Here is a 20251-nt window from a genome sequence, read left to right on the forward strand (position 1 = left end):
CGGCCTCTTCGGCTGTCCGAAGTCGAGAAAGGGGCGTTTCACTGGATTTATTTTTATACATATATATATATAATATGTATATATTTTGCATTTCTAATGTCGTACGTGCCTAAGTTCTAAATTATGCTATATAATTGTTCGTAAAACACCCAAAAATGTCTGGTTATTATTCGCTTTTCAAACAAAATATAAAAACAATAATCAAATAAAAAATGTGAACACAAAATGATAAACATATGACAAAAATAATAATAGTTAATAATAATATTAAAATACTTTAATGGGGTTATATATATCACAGGTACATTTTAGACTTTTTTCAAATGTAAGCTTGTAAAAATGTAATGTTCGTTTTTTTTAATATGGAGAGCACAACACACAAAATAGGCGGACGGGAAGGAGATGATAGGAAAGAGAGAGAGAAAGAGAGAGAAGCGGACAAATGCCTCAGTGTGTGTGTGTGTGTGTGCGTGTGTTTGATTTTAGCTAATTTACTGTATATGTGTTTAATTAATAATTATATAATTAGTTAAGGTGTACGTTTGCTATTCACTAGGTCAAGTCGTTATTTGTGAAGTATTACTGTAGTTTTGTTTCATTTCTTTTGTTTATAGAAAAGCACTAACCATTAAACATTGCAACTGCCATTCGTCATCATCATCATCATCATCATCACCATCATTATCTTCATCATCATCTATTTTCTATATAGTATCAATATAAATGCAAAGTCAGGGAACATAGGATTAAAACGCTCGATTGTGATCGTAGATATGAAAGAGTTGAGTTGAGAGTACATTTAACTTTAACTTTATCAAGCCTATGACTAGGGCCAGCAATTTGCAAATACAAGTATATATCCATATATACTATATATCGTATTTAACTGATCTAACTATCGAGTTATCATTTATCAAAAGTGTGTGTTTTCCATTCTTGAGTTTTATCGAGTACGTATTTCATGTTTAGCAATTCTCTTTTTTTTTTTTTTGTTTTTCTTGAAAGCATTTCATACAGCATTTACTTCTTAAGTACATTACTTTTGGGACCAACTGTTGTGCGCACTTACTCTTACTAAAATTCGTAGTGTCCCCTCAAACTATTTATGTTTATGATTCGAGTTGCGCAAATTGATTGTAGTTTTTATAGTTGTTATAAACTGTGTCTACCAGGGATCTTAATTATAATTAATTTTTAAAAAGAAATTTATTGTTAATTTGAATCAAAAATGTTTAAAAGAAACTCTTACGATTTATCTAAATAAAAAGTTATTAATAAAAAGTTAAATTTCAATTTTCAATTAATAATCACAGTAAAATACTTATGTATTCAAAAATTGAAAATAAAAATTATTTTGTAATTTTCTTTATATAAATTGATTGCACATACAAAAACATAAAAGAAAACCAACAAATTCTTATACATGTTTATTCTATTTTTGGTCTTTTGTGATATTTTTGATATCTGCATTCAATTTTTACTTTAAATTTGTATTAAAAATAACTTTTATTGTCAATTGAAAATATGAGTTATTTTATGATTATTAAATTAATATTGAAATTTAATTATTAATTCATTACTTTTTAAATTTAGTTTAAACAAATAGGAGCAACAATTAATTGTTAAGATAAATATTGAAAATAAAAGTTGAATTTGTTTCCAGCTAAAATTTTCTCACTCATTTAGATTATTTTGTTTAGGTTTTAAATTTTGTAAAACTCATAATTTCTTTATCTGGATCCCTGGTATCTACTGTTTAAGTATTCTGAGTACGTATTCGGTCTGTAGTTGATACTGCAACTCTTGTGGATATATATATTCGATTTCTATATATACTATATATGTGTATATAAAATGCTATGGAGTATCTCGTGTGTGTGTGTGTTTGTGTGTGTGTGTCTGTTCTAAGTTTCGATATGAATGAAAAGTTACGACTAGATGCTATATTAAGACTACGCAAGTTGCATTCCAAATATATATGTGTGTATATATATATTGAATTTAAGTATTCTTAGCAGTCATTTGTCGTTGGTTGGTTCCCATGGGATTGGGATCACCTGCCTCGGCATAGAGACAGGAGCCTTCGCTGCAGGAGCAGGTGTCGCCTTCGCGGGAACTGTTGCAACAATCGCTTGTGTAATTCCGTGTATGCAACTCATAGCCAGAGAGCATGTTCTCATTCTCACTCTCCGCACAGGAGTTCTGGACAAGATTTGCAGCTGGTCGACGTTGTCCGGAGCGTTTGCTGCTGCTGCGATCGGCGCTGCTATCAGAGTGAAGTTGCTGCTGCTGATGATGATGCTTGCCGTGACTGTGACTGTGACTCTGACTGTGACTGTGCGAGGCGCGTGAGTTATCCGAGCACTCGGAGGAGCATTGATAGATCTGATGACTGGAGGCGGTCGCTGGCATTTGCTGGCCATGTGGCAAGCCCACCGGTTGATACCAACCCTCCGCTGGCGGTGGCAAGGGCGGTGGTCCCTGCATGGGCGTGGCCAAGGCATCACAGCTGTTGCAGGCTCTGTTGTTGTTGCCACAACGTGTGGCATTCAAGCCCGCCTGATATTCGCTGACCGCATGTCGTTGCGTCGGATAATGGATATGTATATTACGGCCGGACATCTCGGCAGTTCCAGCGCCAGCAAAATACGGCGGCAATGGTGGCGGATGTTGACTGGTGGGCGTGATCTGATAACGATTCTGAGCACCACCCACGCCACTCAATGGATTGCTGTACAGATTCTCCGGCGGACAGCCAACGGCGCATTGCGGCGACACGCCCCAAGCGGAGAATCCGCCCGAGGAGCTGCTGTGTATGGAGGCGTTGAGATTGCTGCGGGAGAAAAATAATGAACACAGCTGTGAATTACAGTTTTCTATTGTACAGCTATTAGGAAAGGCTGGATAGTCTCCGAAAAATATACAATGATTTTGTACTCGCTATATATGCAATTAATTTGTCTCAGCTATGTTGTGCGAAAATTTCAGCCTTCTAGCTCTTACCGTTCTTACAGTTTTCTATTGTACAGCTATTAGGGAAGGCTGGAGAGTCTCGGAAAAATATACAATGATTTTGTACTCGCTATATATGCAATTAATTTGTCTTAGCTATGTTGAGCGAAAATTTCAGCATTCTAGCTCTTACCGTTCTTACAGTTTTCTATTGTACAGCTATTAGGAAAGGCTGGAGAGTCTCCGGAAAATATACAATGATTTTGTACTCGCTATATATACAATTAATTTGTCTCAGCTATGTTGTGCTAAAATTTCAGCCTTCTAGCTCTTACCGTTCTTACATTTTTCTATTGTACAGCTATTAGGAAAGGCTGGAGAGTTTCCGAAAAATATACAATGATTTTCTACTCGCTATATATGCAATTAATTTGTCTTAGCTATGTCGTGCGAAAATTTCAGCGTTCTAGCTCTTACCGTTCTTACAGTTTTCTATTGTACAGTTATTAGGAAAGGCTGGATAGTCTCCGAAAAATATACAATGATTTTGTACTCGCTATATATAAATTAATTTGTCTCAGCTATGTCGTGCGAAAATTTCAGCCTTCTAGCTCTTACCGTTTTGGCTTCTCAGTGACTAGTAATAAAATAGTAAATATATCTATTGAAATATTTGGACTGTTGACCTTTCATATTTTTTTTGTTAAATTTCATACTTTATAATTCCTCCTTTTCTTCCTTAAATTTTATATATAGTTTTTAAATTTTTTTTTTTGTGATTCCTGAAAAAATATTCGGAATTCATATGAGGTACTCTTTATTTACTTTGTGTACATTCAAAATTGGTTTTTTAATTTCAAAATAAGTTAGGTTTTTTCTTTTTAAAATGCTGCCTCTCCTGTTAAGGATTATATAAAAATGGTATCGAAAATGGAGCCTATTTAACTATTCATAAACTTAAAAGAGCCTTCATATTTTTTTTATTACAGTGTCTTGTTAGACTACTCACCTCTGATTCGTAGAGATGCCGGAGCCGCCGCTCTTGGAGCTCTTGCGTGAGGATTCAGGAGAGCCTTGAGCATAGCCATAATTGGAAGACAGCGGAGGAGGATGCTCTGGTGGTGGTGGCAGAAACTCTGACCAGTTGATGGTTTCCGTGGGATACTGCAGATAGTTGGACTTGTTGTTGGCTGCGGCAGCAGCGACAGCAGCCGCTCCTTGGGCAGTAAATGCATCCGAGTAGGGGGAATGAGTGCCCGAATCCTTGTCAGCACTCAGAGATGTGGCCTTGGTGCAAGTTTCACTCGAGGAGGTGCCAATGATCATGGTGGTGGCATATGGCGTGGGATTATCAGGACTCTATAATCAAATAAATTTAATAAACTGAAGAATTTGTTATGTAGAAAATTTGAATTAACCTTGCGACAATTGTAGAATGTGGTGAGATTGCGTGTATCCACCTCAGCATAGTCGGTGCCACCATCGGAGTTATTGTAGTTGGACTGACTGCTATTCACATGGGAGAGCAGCTTAGATTCGCTCAAGCCCGAGTCCTTATCCGTGTCCGTTGTGCGCCATCCTCGATCAATCCACAAACTCTCCTTGCTATTGATGTTCAGTGCAGTAATCTCATTGGCGCTGACAACTGTTGAAATCATAGGTCAAAGTTTTTTAAAAAAATGTCGAGGGGTAAGGAAAATTGGATGATTCTTGGCTTATAGTCGAAAATATGAAATTTTTGTACTGCACAAAATTTGAATGTAGAATCAATTTCGGGGCCAAATCATGAACAAAATGACATTCCGCATGAAAATCGGTTGAGTTTTGACAAAGTTATGAGAGATCAAAGTTTTTGAAAAAATGTCAAGGGGTCGGTAAGGAAAATTGGATGATTCTTGGCTTATAGTCGAAAAATATGAAATTTTTTTACTGTATAAAATTTGAATGTAGATTCAATTTCGGGGCCAAATCATGAACAAAATGACATTCCGCATGAAAATAGGTTGAGTTTTGAAAAAGTTATGAGAGATCAAAGTTTTTGATAAAATGTCAAGGGTTGGTATGGAAATTTCTATAAAATTTGGCTTGAAGTCGAAAAATATGAAATTTTTAAGATGTATAAAATTTGAATGCAGAACCAATTTGTGTGCCGAATCATGAATAAAATGACATTCCGCATGAAAGTCGGTTGAGTTTTAAGAAAGTTATGAGTGATCAAAGTTTTTTAAAAAAATGTCAAGGGGTTGGTAAGGAAAATTGGATGATTCTTGGCTTATAGTCGAAAAATATGAAATTTTTTTTACTCTATAAAATTTGAATGTAGAATCAATTTCGGGGTCAAATCATGAACAAAATGACATTCCGCATGAAAATCGGTTGAGTTTTGACAAAGTTATGAGAGATCAAAGTTTTTGATAAAATGTCAAGGGGTCGGTAAGGAAAACTGGATGATTCTTGGCTTATAGTCGAAAAATATGAAATTTTTTTACTGTATAAAATTTGAATGTTGAATAAATTTCGGGGCCAAATCATGAACAAAGTGACATTCCGCATGAAAATCGGTTGAGTTTTGACAAAGTTATGAGAGATCAAAGTTTTTAAATTTTTTAAAAAATTTTTAATCTCCTATTTTTACTGCTATATCTTACCGCTTAGATGTCCCAACTCTTTGGTCATTTGATGACGTCGCTTAAAGTAAACCATCGCCGATGCCGTAAACACCACCACAACCACGAGCACAATGATGACCAAGACCATTAACCAGGTGCCATGCAGAAAGTTTGTTGTCTTGCGATGCGTTGTGGGATTGGCATTGTTGGGTTCGGTGTTGGCCATGCCATTGGTTTGGTAAGTGAAATCATTGCCCGTCTCATGGCGACCATCGTGTGTGCCACTGGGATGAGCACGCGGTGGATGCACATGGTATGTGGGATCCATATAAAGAGATTTCTAAAGAAAAATACATTTTTATTTGTTAAAAAGAATGTTTAGTAAAGGTAGCAGATAACTAAGTGAATAACTAATTAAAATAAACTTAAATTATAAATAAGTTATTAAATAAAACACAAATCTCTACTTATAAAACTCTTTGACCTGACTGACTGACTGAGCATTGTACAGAACAAACCGTTAAGCGTGCAGTCTTTAAATTTTAACACAACATAACTAAGGCAAATTCATAATTAATAGTCATTAAACATATCTCATTTTCTACTTTTCTGGTACAGGATCTATATATATTCTTAATACTTACAGGCTTGGAGTAGGGTCCATCGCCAGCCTTGGTAAAGGCGTTAAGACGCACACTGTAAACTGCTGTTGTGGTCAGATTGTTGAGCAGCACCGATGTTGTGGTTGCATTCAGTGTCATATTGGCCAACACCTTCATGGTGTTGCCAGCACTGACCTCTATCTTATAGCCATATAGATTGCCATTGTGGTGCTGTGCAGGTGGTGGTGTCCAACGCACCCAACCAGCAGTTAAATTGTACATGCCAATTTGTATGTTATCCGGTGGTGCAGAGGGAACTGTTAAAGATGGATTATGGATTAACTAAGGGATTCATATCTAAACAGTTATTACTATTTACCATCCTCGTAGGTTGTGATCATCTTGGAGTTGCTTGGTTGTCCCTCGATCGTCTCATAAAAGGGCGTCAAGAAGAATTCATATTTTGTATATTTTCGCAAATTGCCAACCACATGTGATTCTGATGATGCGTCCAGCACTGTGATTACCTTATACTGCGTCGAATGAGATGTGGCATCTCTGTAACGTATATGCAAACCCTAAAAAAAATATAAAAATTTATTTTAGTTAATATCTTTAGTTTAAGTTGTATGTTTACCAGTACAGATCATAAATTTAAACTTATTTAACGTTTCATAATTTAATTTAGATTTAAAATAAGAGTATACTGATAAAAAAATGTTCTAAAATCAAGATTTTGGTCTCAGAACTAAGATTTTTGGTCTAAAAAATGCGTTGAGAACATAAAATTCTTAAATTATGATCAAATTAGATGTGCTCTCTCATCTTGATTTTAAGAACATTTTAAATAAGACCAAGTTCTTATATTACGACTAAATGTTCTTAAAATTAAAATTAAAATATAAAATAAATAAAAATTATTTTTCATATTTATATTTTATATTTTTTTTTTATTTTTAAATTTTAATTTATTTATATTTAATTCTTTTTTTTTGTAATTTTATAAATAATTATTTTTTTTCATTATTTTTTTATTATATTATTTTTTCAAATAATTATTGAAATTTATCATTTTTGACTTACCTCTACAAATTTCTCGCTGTCGCTCACATGAAGCATCCAATCCAAGCGCACAGCACTCGCATTTACAGCAGAGGCATCTATAAGCTCCACAACCTATATTTTACATTTTCAATTAAATATAATATTCCAATCAAAAGTTAGTTTAATTTCTACCTTGCCGGTCAGCAGTGTACGAGCTGCGGACAATTCATTAGATGGCATGGCATCAAAGTCTTCCCCCAGTGTTTTAATGGCATTCGATAGACCCGAGGGCACAGAAACCCCTTGAGAGTTCTCAGCTCTAACCAGAAATACATACGATGTGGCAGATGTTAAATCAGAGATCTGTAAAAGAAATTCAACAGTTTAAAAAATGTTTGCAGTGGAAAAACTGTTAAAAACTTACAGTTACTTGTGTGTCGGGCACTCGATGAGCAGCCACAATCCAACCAGTCTGCAGATCGGGACTAAAGTACTCCACAGTATAGCTAAGCATATTTAAGAATTGTTTTCAGATAAGTAATAATATTTGAATAATTAAACAAAATATATATCTTACCCTATAATAGGTCCAACAGCTCCGGGTTTCTCCTGACTCTTGGCCCAGCGCAGTGAGATGCTGGTACGTGTGACATTGATGACTTTGGGAGTGCCTGGAGGAGCAGGATAGGTGCTGGGATCCGCAATGCGATGCAGTGTCGCCGAGCTGCTCTTTTCGACCTATTGAACAAAATATTTGATTAGCATGATAATAAGAAAAATTAAAAGATAACCTTACAAAATACATTTGATATTTTAAAAAATGAATATAAGAAAAAATTGTAATTAAGCAATAAATATTCAACAAAAACTTATAAATAAAATAAAAAATAATAAATAGAAATGATAATTAATAAACTTTGTGAATAGGTTTGAAAATCGTTGCTTTATTACAATAATGCTTATGCATTCTTTAACTAGCTGATATATTTAAAAAGAATATCTACAATACTAACACTCTTTAAGTAATAATTATATATTTAAAATAGTAGGTAGATATTTGAGAAACAATTGCAATTAAACAATAAATATTCAATATTCAAAACTAATAATTAAAAAATTGTATGCACAATAATAAATAGAAATGATAATTAAGAAACTTTGTGAATAAATTTGAAAATCTTTGCTTTATTACAATAATGCTTATGCATTCTTTAACTAGCTGATATAGTTAAAAGGAATATCTACAATGCTAGCACTCTCCTAATAATAATTATATAATTAAAATACTAGGTAGATATTTCTACCACTTTAATAATAATTATATAATTAAAATAGAAGGTAGACATTTCTACAAAAATTTAAAATCTTTAAAATATATTATATAAAGAAAAGTTATAAATGAAAAAAATTATAGGTGTAGATACACAATTTAAAAGGACTGTAAACTTACCGCCAAAGCAGCTGACCAGTTGGATTCGCCACGTTCCGAGGATGCAGTGCAAGTATATAAACCAGAATCACTTAATTGAAGATCTGCAAGTGTTGATAGGATATTAGATTACATATAGAATTAATTTAAATTATATAAACACATACCATCCACTCGAAGGGAGCTGCCTTGGACAATGCTGTGTCGATTGTCATTTTGGACTGCGTAACCATCGTGAAACCATTTGACACGAGGTGTGGGATTTCCGGTGGCGCGACATGGCATTGTTGCCACCGATCCCTTGGGCAGCGTTTGATTCGTTGGCCCAATTTGTATAATGGGCGGTGGACGCTCATCTACAGAGCTGACTTGCAGATAGATTCGCACCGTGGAGGAGTCGACAACGCTGAAAGCGGAGCAGACATAGAAACCCTCGTCATCCTGCTGCACATCGGTGATTTGCAATGTACCCTCGGCGGAGATCTGCTGACGACCATGCGAGGTATTGGGAAACATGAGCGTGGAGACGCCCTCCTTGGTCCAGAACACAGAGGGCGGAGGATTACCAGTTGCCACACAAGGCAGCTGTACTTGTCCATTGAGTCCCACTTTTTTGTTGCTGGGTCTCTTCGAGAAACTTGGAGGAGCTGTTGAAGAAGAGAATTCAGAATTAATAAAAAGAACATTATTTCCTAATTTAATTTTTTAAAATAGTTTTTCATAAATCCGAAAATAATAAGAATCTAAGATTTTAAGTCAATAACTTAACTAATATTTGTCACTTACTTATTTGATGTTTTCATATATAATTCTAATTTTAAAATTCAATCATTCGCAATTATCTTCTTACTTTTATTAAAGAAATACAAAGATAAGATTTGTCAAATTTATTTAAATAATCCGAAAATATGTTTTAATATTGTTGATATTTCTTAACTGACAAACGGCTCGTTGGTCTAGGGGTATGATTTCCGCTTAGGGTGCGGGAGGTCCCGGGTTCAAATCCCGGACGAGCCCAAGCTATCAGAAAATTTTTTTTTATTTTAAAACTCAATTAATAAACTTTTTTATATTAAAGATAATTTAAAAATGTTATTTATATTTTATAAATGCGAAAATAATAATTATTTTTGTTGTATTTTTCCTATGACAACAGTTATAAAATGAGATGTTCACTTCTTATTTAAAAGTAGAGATTATTTAATTGATAATTAAACTTACCATGAACAGTTAGAGTAGCCCTGGCACTGATCTGACCCACATTGTTGTGCGCCTCACACACATAGGTGCCCTCATCATTTGGCGTGATGTTGGACAACTCGAGACTCTTCTCGTCATGCAAGATGCGAGCACGGGAAACTGGAATGTTGCCCTCCTCCTTTTTCCAGAGCACCTTTGGGGGCGGATCACCGCCCACCGAGCAATGGAATGTGGCCGTTTGGCCATGGACCATGGTCAAATCCTTGGGCTCCTTCATAAAAAATGGTTTGACCTGTACAATTAACTTGGCATAGCTGGATTCGCGTGAGCCCAAAAGATTCTGGGCAATGCACTTGTAGTTGCCCTCATCGATGGGCTCCACATTGCTGATCAAGAGATTGCCACCATCCACAATGCGGACACGCGAGGTGGCGCCACCAAATGGCTTGGAACTCAGATCATCCAACGGCACGTTGTTCTACAAATTCAAATAAAAAAAAAAAAAAACAAAATTGACAAACAGTTAAAAATTGGCACAAATGTTGCTCAACATATTTTCGGTGTTTCTCTTGCCTTCGTCCAGATAATAGTCGGCTCTGGAATGCCTTTGGGCGGCCCACACTCCAACAGCGCCGTCTCGCCTTTGGCGACGCGTGTGTCTTTCGGCTCCACGCGAAAATCGTCGCGCAAAACTGCAAAAGACAAAATGTAAGAGGTGTCAAACATGGCCCAAAAACTAGCAGCAAATGCAACAGTCGAGCGAATTCAACTGCGAGGTACCCTGTACTTGTTTGGTAGAAAAGAAAATTATGTTAATAACCAGAGGAAAACCCTGCACTTACTGCGTTGATAAGAAACTTATGGTTTATATTGTACATGTAGAAAATTCTGTTGTTTAGTGTGCACGACTGTGAAAAACCCTGCACTTGTTGTGAAAAGAAATGAAATTTTTGTTAAGCTAGATTCGCACAGTGGATAAAACTTGGCTAGACCTTTTCCTCTTACCATTTTATGTATTGACAAGAAGTAAGCGTACAATAATAAATCATAATGAAAACTAAGAAAATCTGACTATTGACGGTGCCCAAAAAAAAAAATTTAATTGGTTTAAAAATTTTATTTGGGATTTGCTTTCGATATTAATATATATGAAGGGCTACAGTGCAGCGAACTCGACTGTCAGTGATCCTGTACTTATTGTGACAAAAACCAAATTATATAAATTCTACTAAATAAAGAAAAAGTCGATAATGACAAAAGCTAGTTGAGCAGACTATAGTTGAGTCAACTCGACTTTAAGGAATCTATTACTGATTTTTTATTTATGTAAAAACTGTGGCGAAAATTAATTTAAATTAATATCGCATTGACACATGCCCAAATACTTTTCAATCTTTAAATTTTTCTGAAATTCAGTGTATTCTTTTACTTTCTTACTTTTTTTTTAACTTTCGAGTTGTGTGACATTTAAAAAACAAATCTGTATAATACAATAGTACATATATCTCATAAGCTTAACCTTTATAATTGTTCTTGTTATACATTTTTTTAGTCTAATAGGAGTTGTTAAGCAAACTTCATTTAAAACTTGAAATTTGGTAGATCTAGCTCTTGTCGTCTTTTAGATATAGGTTTCCCCACAGACAGATATGGCTTTACAGACTTCACTTATAGAGTTTTCATGGCATCTGAGACGTCTAGGCTCTTAAAATACCCTTTTGACTTTCTAAGTACAGGGTCTCAAAACATGGAGTGTGGGTTAAACAAGTTGTGTGTTTGTTGTCTTGTCTTACCAGCAATTTGGAGTGAGGCATGCCGACTGACGGCTTTGCCCACGTGGTTTTTGGCCACACACCAATACTCCCCTCCGTCCTGCTCCTTCTTGCTCTGCATGGTGCGATAAAAGAATAAGGCGCCATCTTTAAACAGCACACGATGTGATTTCTTCTCATTGGTATTGACAGGTTCGCCATCCTAAAGATATATCAATTATAAAATATAAATATATATAACAATGGTATAACTTTAGAGGATTCCTTGATCTCACCTTGTACCACTCCACAGTGGGTTCCGGCTTTCCCTCCACCTTGCAATTGAGCGTGGCAGGCTCATTTTTCTTAACCACCAGATCTGTGGGATGCTCGATGATCCTAGGCGATTGATATTGTGCTGTAAAATGGCATAGATATGATATTAGCTAAACATGAGATTTGATGATGAGCCGGAGGATTTACCTTGAGCTGCTGCCAGGATGAGGGCCAGCAGCAGTTGAAGCTGTCTGCGCATTTTATGATAGATGATTTTAGTTAGTGCTCCAGATGTATCGATGTCGATGTGGTGGATATATATGTATACGATATACGATATATATACAGTATGTATATTTATATAGCGCAGTTGTGATACGAGGCAGTCATGTTTTCTTTTTATTTTTTATTTTTTATTTCTTTAGCGGTTTCTTGGCTAATGTACAAATGCAAATGGTAAAGAATGTGGCAGCTGTTAGTCAAAGGGAAGCTCAAATGAAGTGCAACACACACACACACACACACACATACACACACAAGCACATTCACCCGCACATACAGTATGTCAAGTAATTGTGTTGACAAAGAAAAATATATTAATCATTATGTTTTCATATTTAGTATTAGTATTAGTATTTAACTTAACTTCTTTATCTTTTAATTGTGAATTTTATTAAATTATCTTCTAAGTTTATTTTAAATTCTTAATAGCGATTTTCAGTCGAATTAAATCGATTTTAAATAACAAAATAAATACATACAATATTTTTGACTTGTTTAAGAAATAAGGAAAATCTAATGAATTTATTTTTTAAATTTGAATATGTGAATATCTATAATAAAATATCTTATATCTATTAGCAAAATATAATGCGTCTATCTTTTATTTTGTTTTAAAAATAACTGGACTAATATTTCGTTAATAGTTGTTTTGTATTAAAAAAATTAATAAATCCAATGAAGATATTTTTTAAATTTAGAACTTGTTCATAAGCAACTATAACAAAAGAAGAAAATAATATCTACAATTAAATTAATTAAAATCAATAAAATTAAAAAAAAAAACCGTTTATAAACTTAATTTTATCAGAACAATTTATTATTATTCCATAACTGATAAATTAATTAAAAGAAAAAGTATTTATTATTTTATTATTTATATAAGAAAAATCACATATTTTATTTTGTCAAAACAATTTCTGAAAAAGGAAGATTGTTTTTTAAACAAAGTAAAAAGATTCCTATATTTTTTATTTGTTCAGATTAATTACTTGACACACTGTATGTGTTGGGGAGGCGTGGCAGTGCTCGAAACATACACAAAGACTTGTCTTTACCAACCTTTTTTTAAGCAGTCTGCGTTGTTTTTGTTGTTGTTCTTTCTATTAGCTGTGCACGTTGCTTTTTATTTATTTTTTTTTCATTTGGGGGCTTTTATCTTATTGAAAATAATTCCTCGGCTGCTCCAGTTACCGTTACATTTGCCTGCACCAAAAATCGAAATTGAAATCGAAGGCGACAATGACGACATATGCAGATAGAGAGATAACACTACCCACAACACACAACACAACACACAAGAGAATAGAACACTAATAAATTTCTATATGCACTTTACTTGTGTCTATACTTTTCCATTAATTTTATTTCTGTATTTATCTCTCTTTATTTTATCTGCGTGCCCCAAAAAAAGAAAAACAAAATTTACAATCCAAATGCAGCGACGAAGAGTTTTTGATGGGTTTTTTTTATTATTATTATATTCTTTCACTCTGTTTTCTCACACTTTCTTTCTTGCCACTGATAGGAAATCTTTAATTTTATTATTTGATTTTTATTATTCGTTGTCTTTTTATTGTTGGTTTATTAAATACGCATTGGGATACAAATGTATCTCGTTTTGCTTTTTGTTGTTTTTGCCTTGCAAGTCTTGTGTACATATATTTATTTCGTTTGCGTTTTCGGGGTTGTTTCTCTTTCTCAGCCTCATTTCCGCATTTTCCGAATGAAATTTTCTTTTTGGTAATTTTACAAGAACAAGAACACGCTCCTGCTGTTCTCCCGTTCTCAGTTCTTCGCTCTCCCGTTCACCGTTCCCGTTCCTATTCCCGTTCCAACTGGCCTGCTGGCTGCCTTGTTGTTGTATCTATAACAGTGCGTACACACACACACATACAAATATGCACTTACACTTACATTCTTACATATGTACACATTCACAGATACACTTTGGATTCGATAGATACAGATACACATGTAAAAAACACATCCGATTTTTACACCCCAAAATGCGGGCTTCGTTACTAGTTTTATTCACTTAATCATGGCTTTTTTAATTTGTGCTCTTTATTTAGCAGCCACTGTAGTTCACTTTCATTAATTAAACTCTCGCAATAGAATTTGTATTTAATTTAATTTCCGTGTAAGCGACTATTGGATTGGGTTGTGTCTGTTAAAATCGTTCGGATTAAGTTCCATTGAACTAATCGCTTAAGTGAACAAGCGAACTAAATCCTTGACAGTAGGTCATTTCGTTCAGTTGATTCGAATCCGAGTAGTCGAACGTCTGGCAGCCTTAAATAATAATAACTAGATCCAAATGTGTGTTGGCTCAAATGAACCAAGGGGAGCCATGGTTAAAAAAAAGGATATTTGTTTGGATTTCAAACGGAACATATTTGGAAACTAGGCAACTAGATGGACGTCATCCGATGCGGACTTTTTTTTAGGTAGTTAATCTAATTTAAGGTCCGCCAATTTATTTTTTAATCAAAGTTTTACCCTTATTTTCTCTAATTTCAAATTGAGTCGTTCAAATTTGAATCAAATATCGCGCCATATAAAATATTCTTTTATTGCCTCTCTGGCAACGCTTTAGGCGTAACCTTTTTCAGCGGTCTGGCCGAATGCATTAAATGAATACGCTACTTCTTAAAATGAAATATTGCAATATTTATAATATTTAATGCGATTTCCCAGATTATTATAAGTAAAGGCAAAGTAACGACGGATTTTAGACGGATTTCGCTTTGACAACCAAATTTTGAGTGCGCACTTTCCGGTAATAGCTCGCTTGTGGAGTATTGCACCGCTTATTGGCGTGTTTAGAATTACAGGGCATTTTGGCAACAACAGAATATTGACGGGACAAGTCCGAAGGGGATGAGGCACAAATGGAGCAGGGTTGCAGGTCCAGACAGTCCTTAAGCGGCATACTTAGCGTATCAACAACGGCTGCAGAATTCTCCTCTGACTTTTTCAGGCGTAGAGCAATCTTCAGCCAGGTCATGTCGTATTTGCGACGACGCGTTGCCAATGCCTGTCCGACTCCAGCGTTGTGGCCCCAACCAAACAACCGGGTATATAGCTTACGGCAACAGTTAGCCAATCTCGCATGGGCAAGAATATTTCCAGTCTGATTAATTGATTCCCTCACTGGCATTTTGCCAAAAGCCGGCGGCGGACAACGACTGAGCGCAAAGCGTTTTATAATATTCCGGGAACTTTGCATTTTTTCTCTGGTATTACGTAAAATTTCGAAAGTTCAGTAAATTCAGCAAGTACTGTTAAAATGTGTATATAATTTTTTTTAAAAAGATTTCGACTATGCAAACGAATTTTGTATCTGAATCTTGGCCAACTGGGGCTTGCCTCGTAACAAACTACGAGAACGTATTGTACTTGAGATGCTTGCCTCAAATCTGGGCACATACTCGCCAGCTGGGCGTGGCAAGGGTCGCCTTCCCCCCGCCGTTGCCATTGCGCTCTTCACCTGCTTCGGCTGCAATCTCAGCTGTGTAACTCGATCCACGGACATGCTCTTGGGTCGCCTCGATAGATAACTCTGTATATGGCTATTGGAGCCATTACTAATATTCAGATTGATCAAATAATCCTGCACTTCCGACTTTAACTGTGCATTTGCCGCCTCCAGATTGCGTTTCTGTTGCTTCAAACATGCCACATCGACGGCCACGTTGTTGACACGCCTCCAAAATGTTTCCATCTGGGGCAGACTGGCAACTTCCTCCTACAAAATAAATAATTGTTTTAATTCAACTTCTCCTTAGTACTTTTTATTAATTCATACCTTTAGTGGATCTGTGATAGCTTCCTCTGTTGGCGACTGCAGTTCTCGTATCTCAATTATCTCTCGACTCAGCTGTGGCAAGAGAAACATCTTCTCTCGTTGTGTCTCCATCTTGGAGCAAATTCTGGCCAGCTGCGACAAAGTCTCTCCCTTGGCGAGTATACCCTTGAGTGTCTATAAGAGTATATATTTAAAAGTATTACTTATAAATAACTTGCTTTTCGAATTATTTTTGAAATAATTTATATATTCTAATTGCAAAAATTTGAAGCAAAAATGTCAAGGGGTTAGTAAGGAAAATTGGATGATAAATGGGCCGAAAAAAATCATATTTTTGTATGCAACAAAATTTAAATGCAGAATCAATTTAGAGGCCAAATCATGATCAAAATGACATTCCGCTTGAAAATCGGCTAATTTTTGATGAAGTTATGAGGGATCAAAGTTTTTGAAAAATGTCAAGGGGTAGGTATGGAAATTTGGATGATAGATGGATAGAATCGAAAAAACATGAAATTTTCGAGATGATAAAAATTTAAATGCAGAATCAATGGAGAGGCCAAATCATGATCAAAATGACATTCCGCTTGAAAATCGGGTAATTTTTGACAAAGCTATGAAAGATCAAAGTTTTTGAAAAAATGTCAAGGGGTAGGTATGGAAATTTGGATGATAGATGGATAGAATCGAAAAAATATGAAATTTTCGAGATGATAAAAACTTAAATGCAGAATCAATGGAGAGGCCAAATCATGATCAAAATGACATTCCGCTTGAAAATCGGATAATTTTTGACAAAGTTATGAAAGATCAAAGTTTTTGAAAAAATGTCAAGGGGTAGGTATGGAAATTTGGATGATAGATGGATAGAATCGAAAAAACATGAAATTTTCGAGATGATAAAAATTTAAATGCAGAATTAATGGAGAGGCCAAATCATGATCAAAATGATATTCCGCTTGAAAATCGGTTAATTTTTGATGAAGTTATGAAAGATCAAAGTTTTTGAAAAAATGTCAAGGGGTTAGTAAGGAAAATTGGATGATGAATGGGCTGATAGTCGAAGAAAATGATATTTTTTTTTACAACAAAATTTAAATGCAGAATAAATTTGGCGGCCAAATCATGATCAAAAGGACATTCCGCTTGAAAATCGGTTGATTTTTGATGAAGTTATGAAAGATCAAAGTTTTTAATAATAGGTATACTCTATTACACTCACCTCAATGACTTCGTGACTCTCCACGGACATTTGCTTGAACAGTTTGTGTTGATTCTCGAGCTCCTGGTCGACGCACGTTCGAAGTTCCCGGAAACGATCGGTGAGTTGTTGCTTGATGCTCTGTCTGTGCTCCAACTGAGCCTGTTGCTTGATCTGCTGCTCTTCGGAGAGCAGTCGGAGATTGGAGAGCTGCTCAATTAAATGGTCAATCTCATAGCTCTGTTGACTGATTAGTTGGGCACTCTCTTCGTCCCGCTGTTTGAGATCCACATACTCCGAGTAGAAGCCTTCAATGTGCTTGCCATAACCCGCCAAAACTGATTGATATTCCTCCCACAGTGTCTCCAGCTTGGCTTCCCCCTGGCCCGTAATCTGTTCCAGCTTCAAATGCATCTGAAATGCAAATTTATGACAAGTTAATTTTTTTTATATTGTGTGTCAATCAAGGTAGAGTTATTAAGGTGTCATCTGAGTTGGCTATAAAGCAGCTGTGGCATGCAACATTGGCGAACAGTATTCGAAATGCGTCTAGTGTTGTTGATCTTACTTTGTGGCTGCTGTGGCATTTGGAGTTTGAAGTGTCGCTCCCAGGATGGAGTCAGTGACGAGGAGCTCAAAAGGATCGTGCGCGGTTGCATGCAACGCAGTGGCAGTGGCAACCAGGAAGAAAACGAACATAATAGACGCTATAATTATGATAACAACTACAACCAGGACGCTAGACAAGGAGCAGGACAAGGAGAAAGAGATAGAGACAGAGACAGACAAGGACAGGGACAGCAACAATCCTATGGAAATCGCTGGCAACGCAGCCTCAAACATTCCGATATGAACAACAATAGACCCAATAACAACAATAATAACAATAACAATAACAACTATAACAACAACAACAATAGCAACAACAACAACACAGAACTGTCTTCCTGTGTGGCACAGTGTTTCTTTGAGGAAATGAACATGGTAAGCAGCGATCAGATTATTATCCAATGATTTAAATGAACAGTAAAAAAAAATGAACAAAAATTAAATAGGAGTGAGAAAATTCCACATATAATTATGGGGTGTTCTGGAGAAGAAGAATTTCTGAAGATTTTCCATAAATTTGATTGACATAAAATTCAAAAGGAATGCAATTATATTAAAATATGGGTGCTAATTTTAAGACAACACTCATGAACAAGAGCTAAAATTTTTTTTATATTATAAAAATCACATTCGTGTTAACATATAACGTTAAAAAATTAATTTAAGCTCATTAGCTTAGCTAAACTTAACAAATAATTTTAATGTTGTACATTTTACGCTACAAATTGAGCTATAGTAAAAATTTATTAAAGATAAAATAAATAAATAATACTTGGGATCCCTGCAAATAAATATTTTAATCTAAACAAACCCGAAAAGAATTTTCTGGAAAAACGGAAAACTCCAAATATATATTTTTAGAATGGAATATTTAGCAAAAAAAAAATAATATTTATACAATTTACTATGAATTTATTATTGAGAAATCATAACGTAAAAACATTATTTTCATAATTTACTATGAATTTATTTTTGAGAAATCATAATGTAATTCAAATGATTCTCAGGTGGATGGAAATGGACAGCCAGATCGTCGCAAGGTGAGCTACCTGTTGACCAAGGATCTGCGGGATCGTGCACTGCGCAACTTTTACATGGACACGGTGCAACAATGCTTTCGGTATCTGGAACAATCTCGTTACCAGAGCAACAACAAATGCGGACAATCCCGTGAGCTGATCAAGTGCATGTCGGAGTATGCAAAGGCGCAATGCGATGATTGGGAAGAGCACAGCAATCTATTGTTTAATTAACATTCAACTTACGCCACTTTTGAGATCCTCCACACGATCGAGATAACGCTCATGATTATCCTTGACATGCTTATCTGTAGTCTCCTCCACTTGGTAGAACACACACTCCAATTCCAATTGTTTCTCCGTCTGCATGCTGCTAAAGAAACTCGAGTCCTGATTCCATTCCTTGAGCATTGCACTTTTATCATCCTCGTAGATGTGTCTAAAGAATTCAATGCGACTTCGGTGTAGGTCTGGTTCAAAGAAAATGTATTATATCAACTTAAATTAAGAAAAAGTTAGAGGATTGCTAGACTATGAGATACCCTGTACATAGGCTTACTTAAAATATAATTTCATACACCTATTTACTTGTTGTATATAAAGAAATAAAAAATGTTTCTTGCATAACTTTTGTGTTTATTATTCGATCGTTATAAAATTTTCGCAGGGTATCAGCTAGGATAAAAAATGTCTACACCAATCAAAAAATGTGGAAAGATCACTTATTATTGTATTTTTCTTAAATTATTAAAATATCAAATTTTAATATTTCAGACAACTATTTTTGATTAGTGTTTTTTATACTCTCTGTTTTTTAATATTTTTAATGTTAATACAGTAAAATAAAGAGTTTCTCTAATCACCTATGATCTTGTCTATATTCTCCATATGCGATTGCTGTAGATTGGCGTACATATCCTCCGTGGAGTAGATGTCGCCTATTAGACGCTGTATAACCAGATCCTTGCGCTTCAATGCCTCCTTGAAGAACAGCTCCACATCGATGATCTCTCTTCGCAGATCCTGTATCTTCACCTGTCGCAATATACTACGCCATTCCTGATTGATTTTGGCCATGTTCAAACGACAAAAAGCATCCTCCCGCTTCAGTTTGTTCTGTGAAATTAAGATATTAGATTAGATTAAATTATTTTATATATTTAATTGAATTTGTACCTTCATGTAGAGCGCTATGAGCTGCATTTTGCGACGTCGCGTTTCCTCCTCCACATCTGCTCGCATTTGCAAATATCTGGCCCGTTCCTCCTCGGACATCTTGGCCAGCTTATTGCCCTTTCCTTTGCCCTTTTTGCCCATCTTAGCTATTTCTCAATTGACGTCAAATAAGCCGTTTATCAAATTTTAAAGAACAGCAGCCACTAATTAAGCAAAGACTGAAAAATGATGAAAAAATAAAACAAACGACAACAACACGAAGAGTGTCATGACAACCTTATTTTTAACCCTCC

The 20251-nt window shown here is 35.3% G+C and overlaps 3 protein-coding genes and 1 non-coding gene across 4 annotated transcripts; 2 read left to right on the forward strand and 2 right to left on the reverse strand.

The window, feature by feature from the left end:
• Positions 1-1713: 1713 nt before the first annotated feature.
• Positions 1714-13673, reverse strand: LOC117784572 (protein sax-3). The gene is made up of 18 exons (XM_034622331.1): positions 13205-13673; positions 12071-12299; positions 11884-12005; positions 11630-11810; positions 10410-10528; positions 9858-10314; positions 8804-9283; positions 8658-8740; positions 7785-7945; positions 7632-7713; positions 7400-7570; positions 7247-7339; positions 6543-6741; positions 6206-6480; positions 5601-5901; positions 4371-4597; positions 3962-4311; positions 1714-2833 (listed from the first exon to the last, which is right to left on the reverse strand). Exons 2-18 carry the CDS (start codon positions 12120-12122, stop codon positions 2002-2004), a joined length of 4185 nt encoding a protein of 1394 aa, XP_034478222.1. The 5' UTR covers positions 12123-12299; positions 13205-13673; the 3' UTR covers positions 1714-2001.
• On the forward strand, positions 9582-9653 carry Trnap-agg. Its single transcript has one exon. It is a non-coding gene; the product is annotated as a tRNA-Pro (tRNA).
• Positions 13674-15446: 1773 nt separating the features above from the next.
• On the reverse strand, positions 15447-20099 carry LOC117783927 (dynein regulatory complex subunit 2). The gene is made up of 6 exons (XM_034621497.1): positions 19959-20099; positions 19646-19898; positions 19029-19252; positions 17176-17568; positions 15954-16127; positions 15447-15893 (listed from the first exon to the last, which is right to left on the reverse strand). The coding sequence occupies exons 1-6, from the start codon at positions 20097-20099 to the stop codon at positions 15468-15470; spliced, it is 1611 nt and encodes a 536-aa protein (XP_034477388.1). The 3' UTR covers positions 15447-15467.
• Positions 17671-19323, forward strand: LOC117785746 (odorant-binding protein 59a). Its single transcript, XM_034623960.1, has 3 exons — positions 17671-17821; positions 17915-18138; positions 18771-19323. Exons 1-3 carry the CDS (start codon positions 17671-17673, stop codon positions 19014-19016), a joined length of 621 nt encoding a protein of 206 aa, XP_034479851.1. The 3' UTR covers positions 19017-19323.
• Positions 20100-20251: the final 152 nt, after the last annotated feature.

This window comes from Drosophila innubila (assembly GCF_004354385.1).
Source record: "Drosophila innubila isolate TH190305 chromosome 2R unlocalized genomic scaffold, UK_Dinn_1.0 1_C_2R, whole genome shotgun sequence".
NCBI classification, from domain to species: domain Eukaryota; kingdom Metazoa; phylum Arthropoda; class Insecta; order Diptera; family Drosophilidae; genus Drosophila; species Drosophila innubila.

Coding starts and splice junctions, on each gene's coding strand:
- LOC117784572 (XM_034622331.1), bottom strand. CDS start 12,122: ATGCGCAGACAGCTTCAACTGCTGCTGGCCCTCATCCTGGCAGCAGCT. Junction 4,598..5,600: donor AGAGTTGGGACATCTAAGCG/GTAAGATATAGC, acceptor TGATTTCAACAG/TTGTCAGCGCCAATGAGATT. Junction 4,312..4,370: donor CATTCTACAATTGTCGCAAG/GTTAATTCAAAT, acceptor ATTTGATTATAG/AGTCCTGATAATCCCACGCC.
- LOC117785746 (XM_034623960.1), top strand. CDS start 17,671: ATGCAACATTGGCGAACAGTATTCGAAATGCGTCTAGTGTTGTTGATC. Junction 17,822..17,914: donor GCGCGGTTGCATGCAACGCA/GTGGCAGTGGCA, acceptor GAGCAGGACAAG/GAGAAAGAGATAGAGACAGA. Junction 18,139..18,770: donor TCTTTGAGGAAATGAACATG/GTAAGCAGCGAT, acceptor AATGATTCTCAG/GTGGATGGAAATGGACAGCC.
- LOC117783927 (XM_034621497.1), bottom strand. CDS start 20,099: ATGGGCAAAAAGGGCAAAGGAAAGGGCAATAAGCTGGCCAAGATGTCC. Junction 19,899..19,958: donor TCATAGCGCTCTACATGAAG/GTACAAATTCAA, acceptor TTAATTTCACAG/AACAAACTGAAGCGGGAGGA. Junction 16,128..17,175: donor AGAGTCACGAAGTCATTGAG/GTGAGTGTAATA, acceptor ATACTCTTATAG/ACACTCAAGGGTATACTCGC.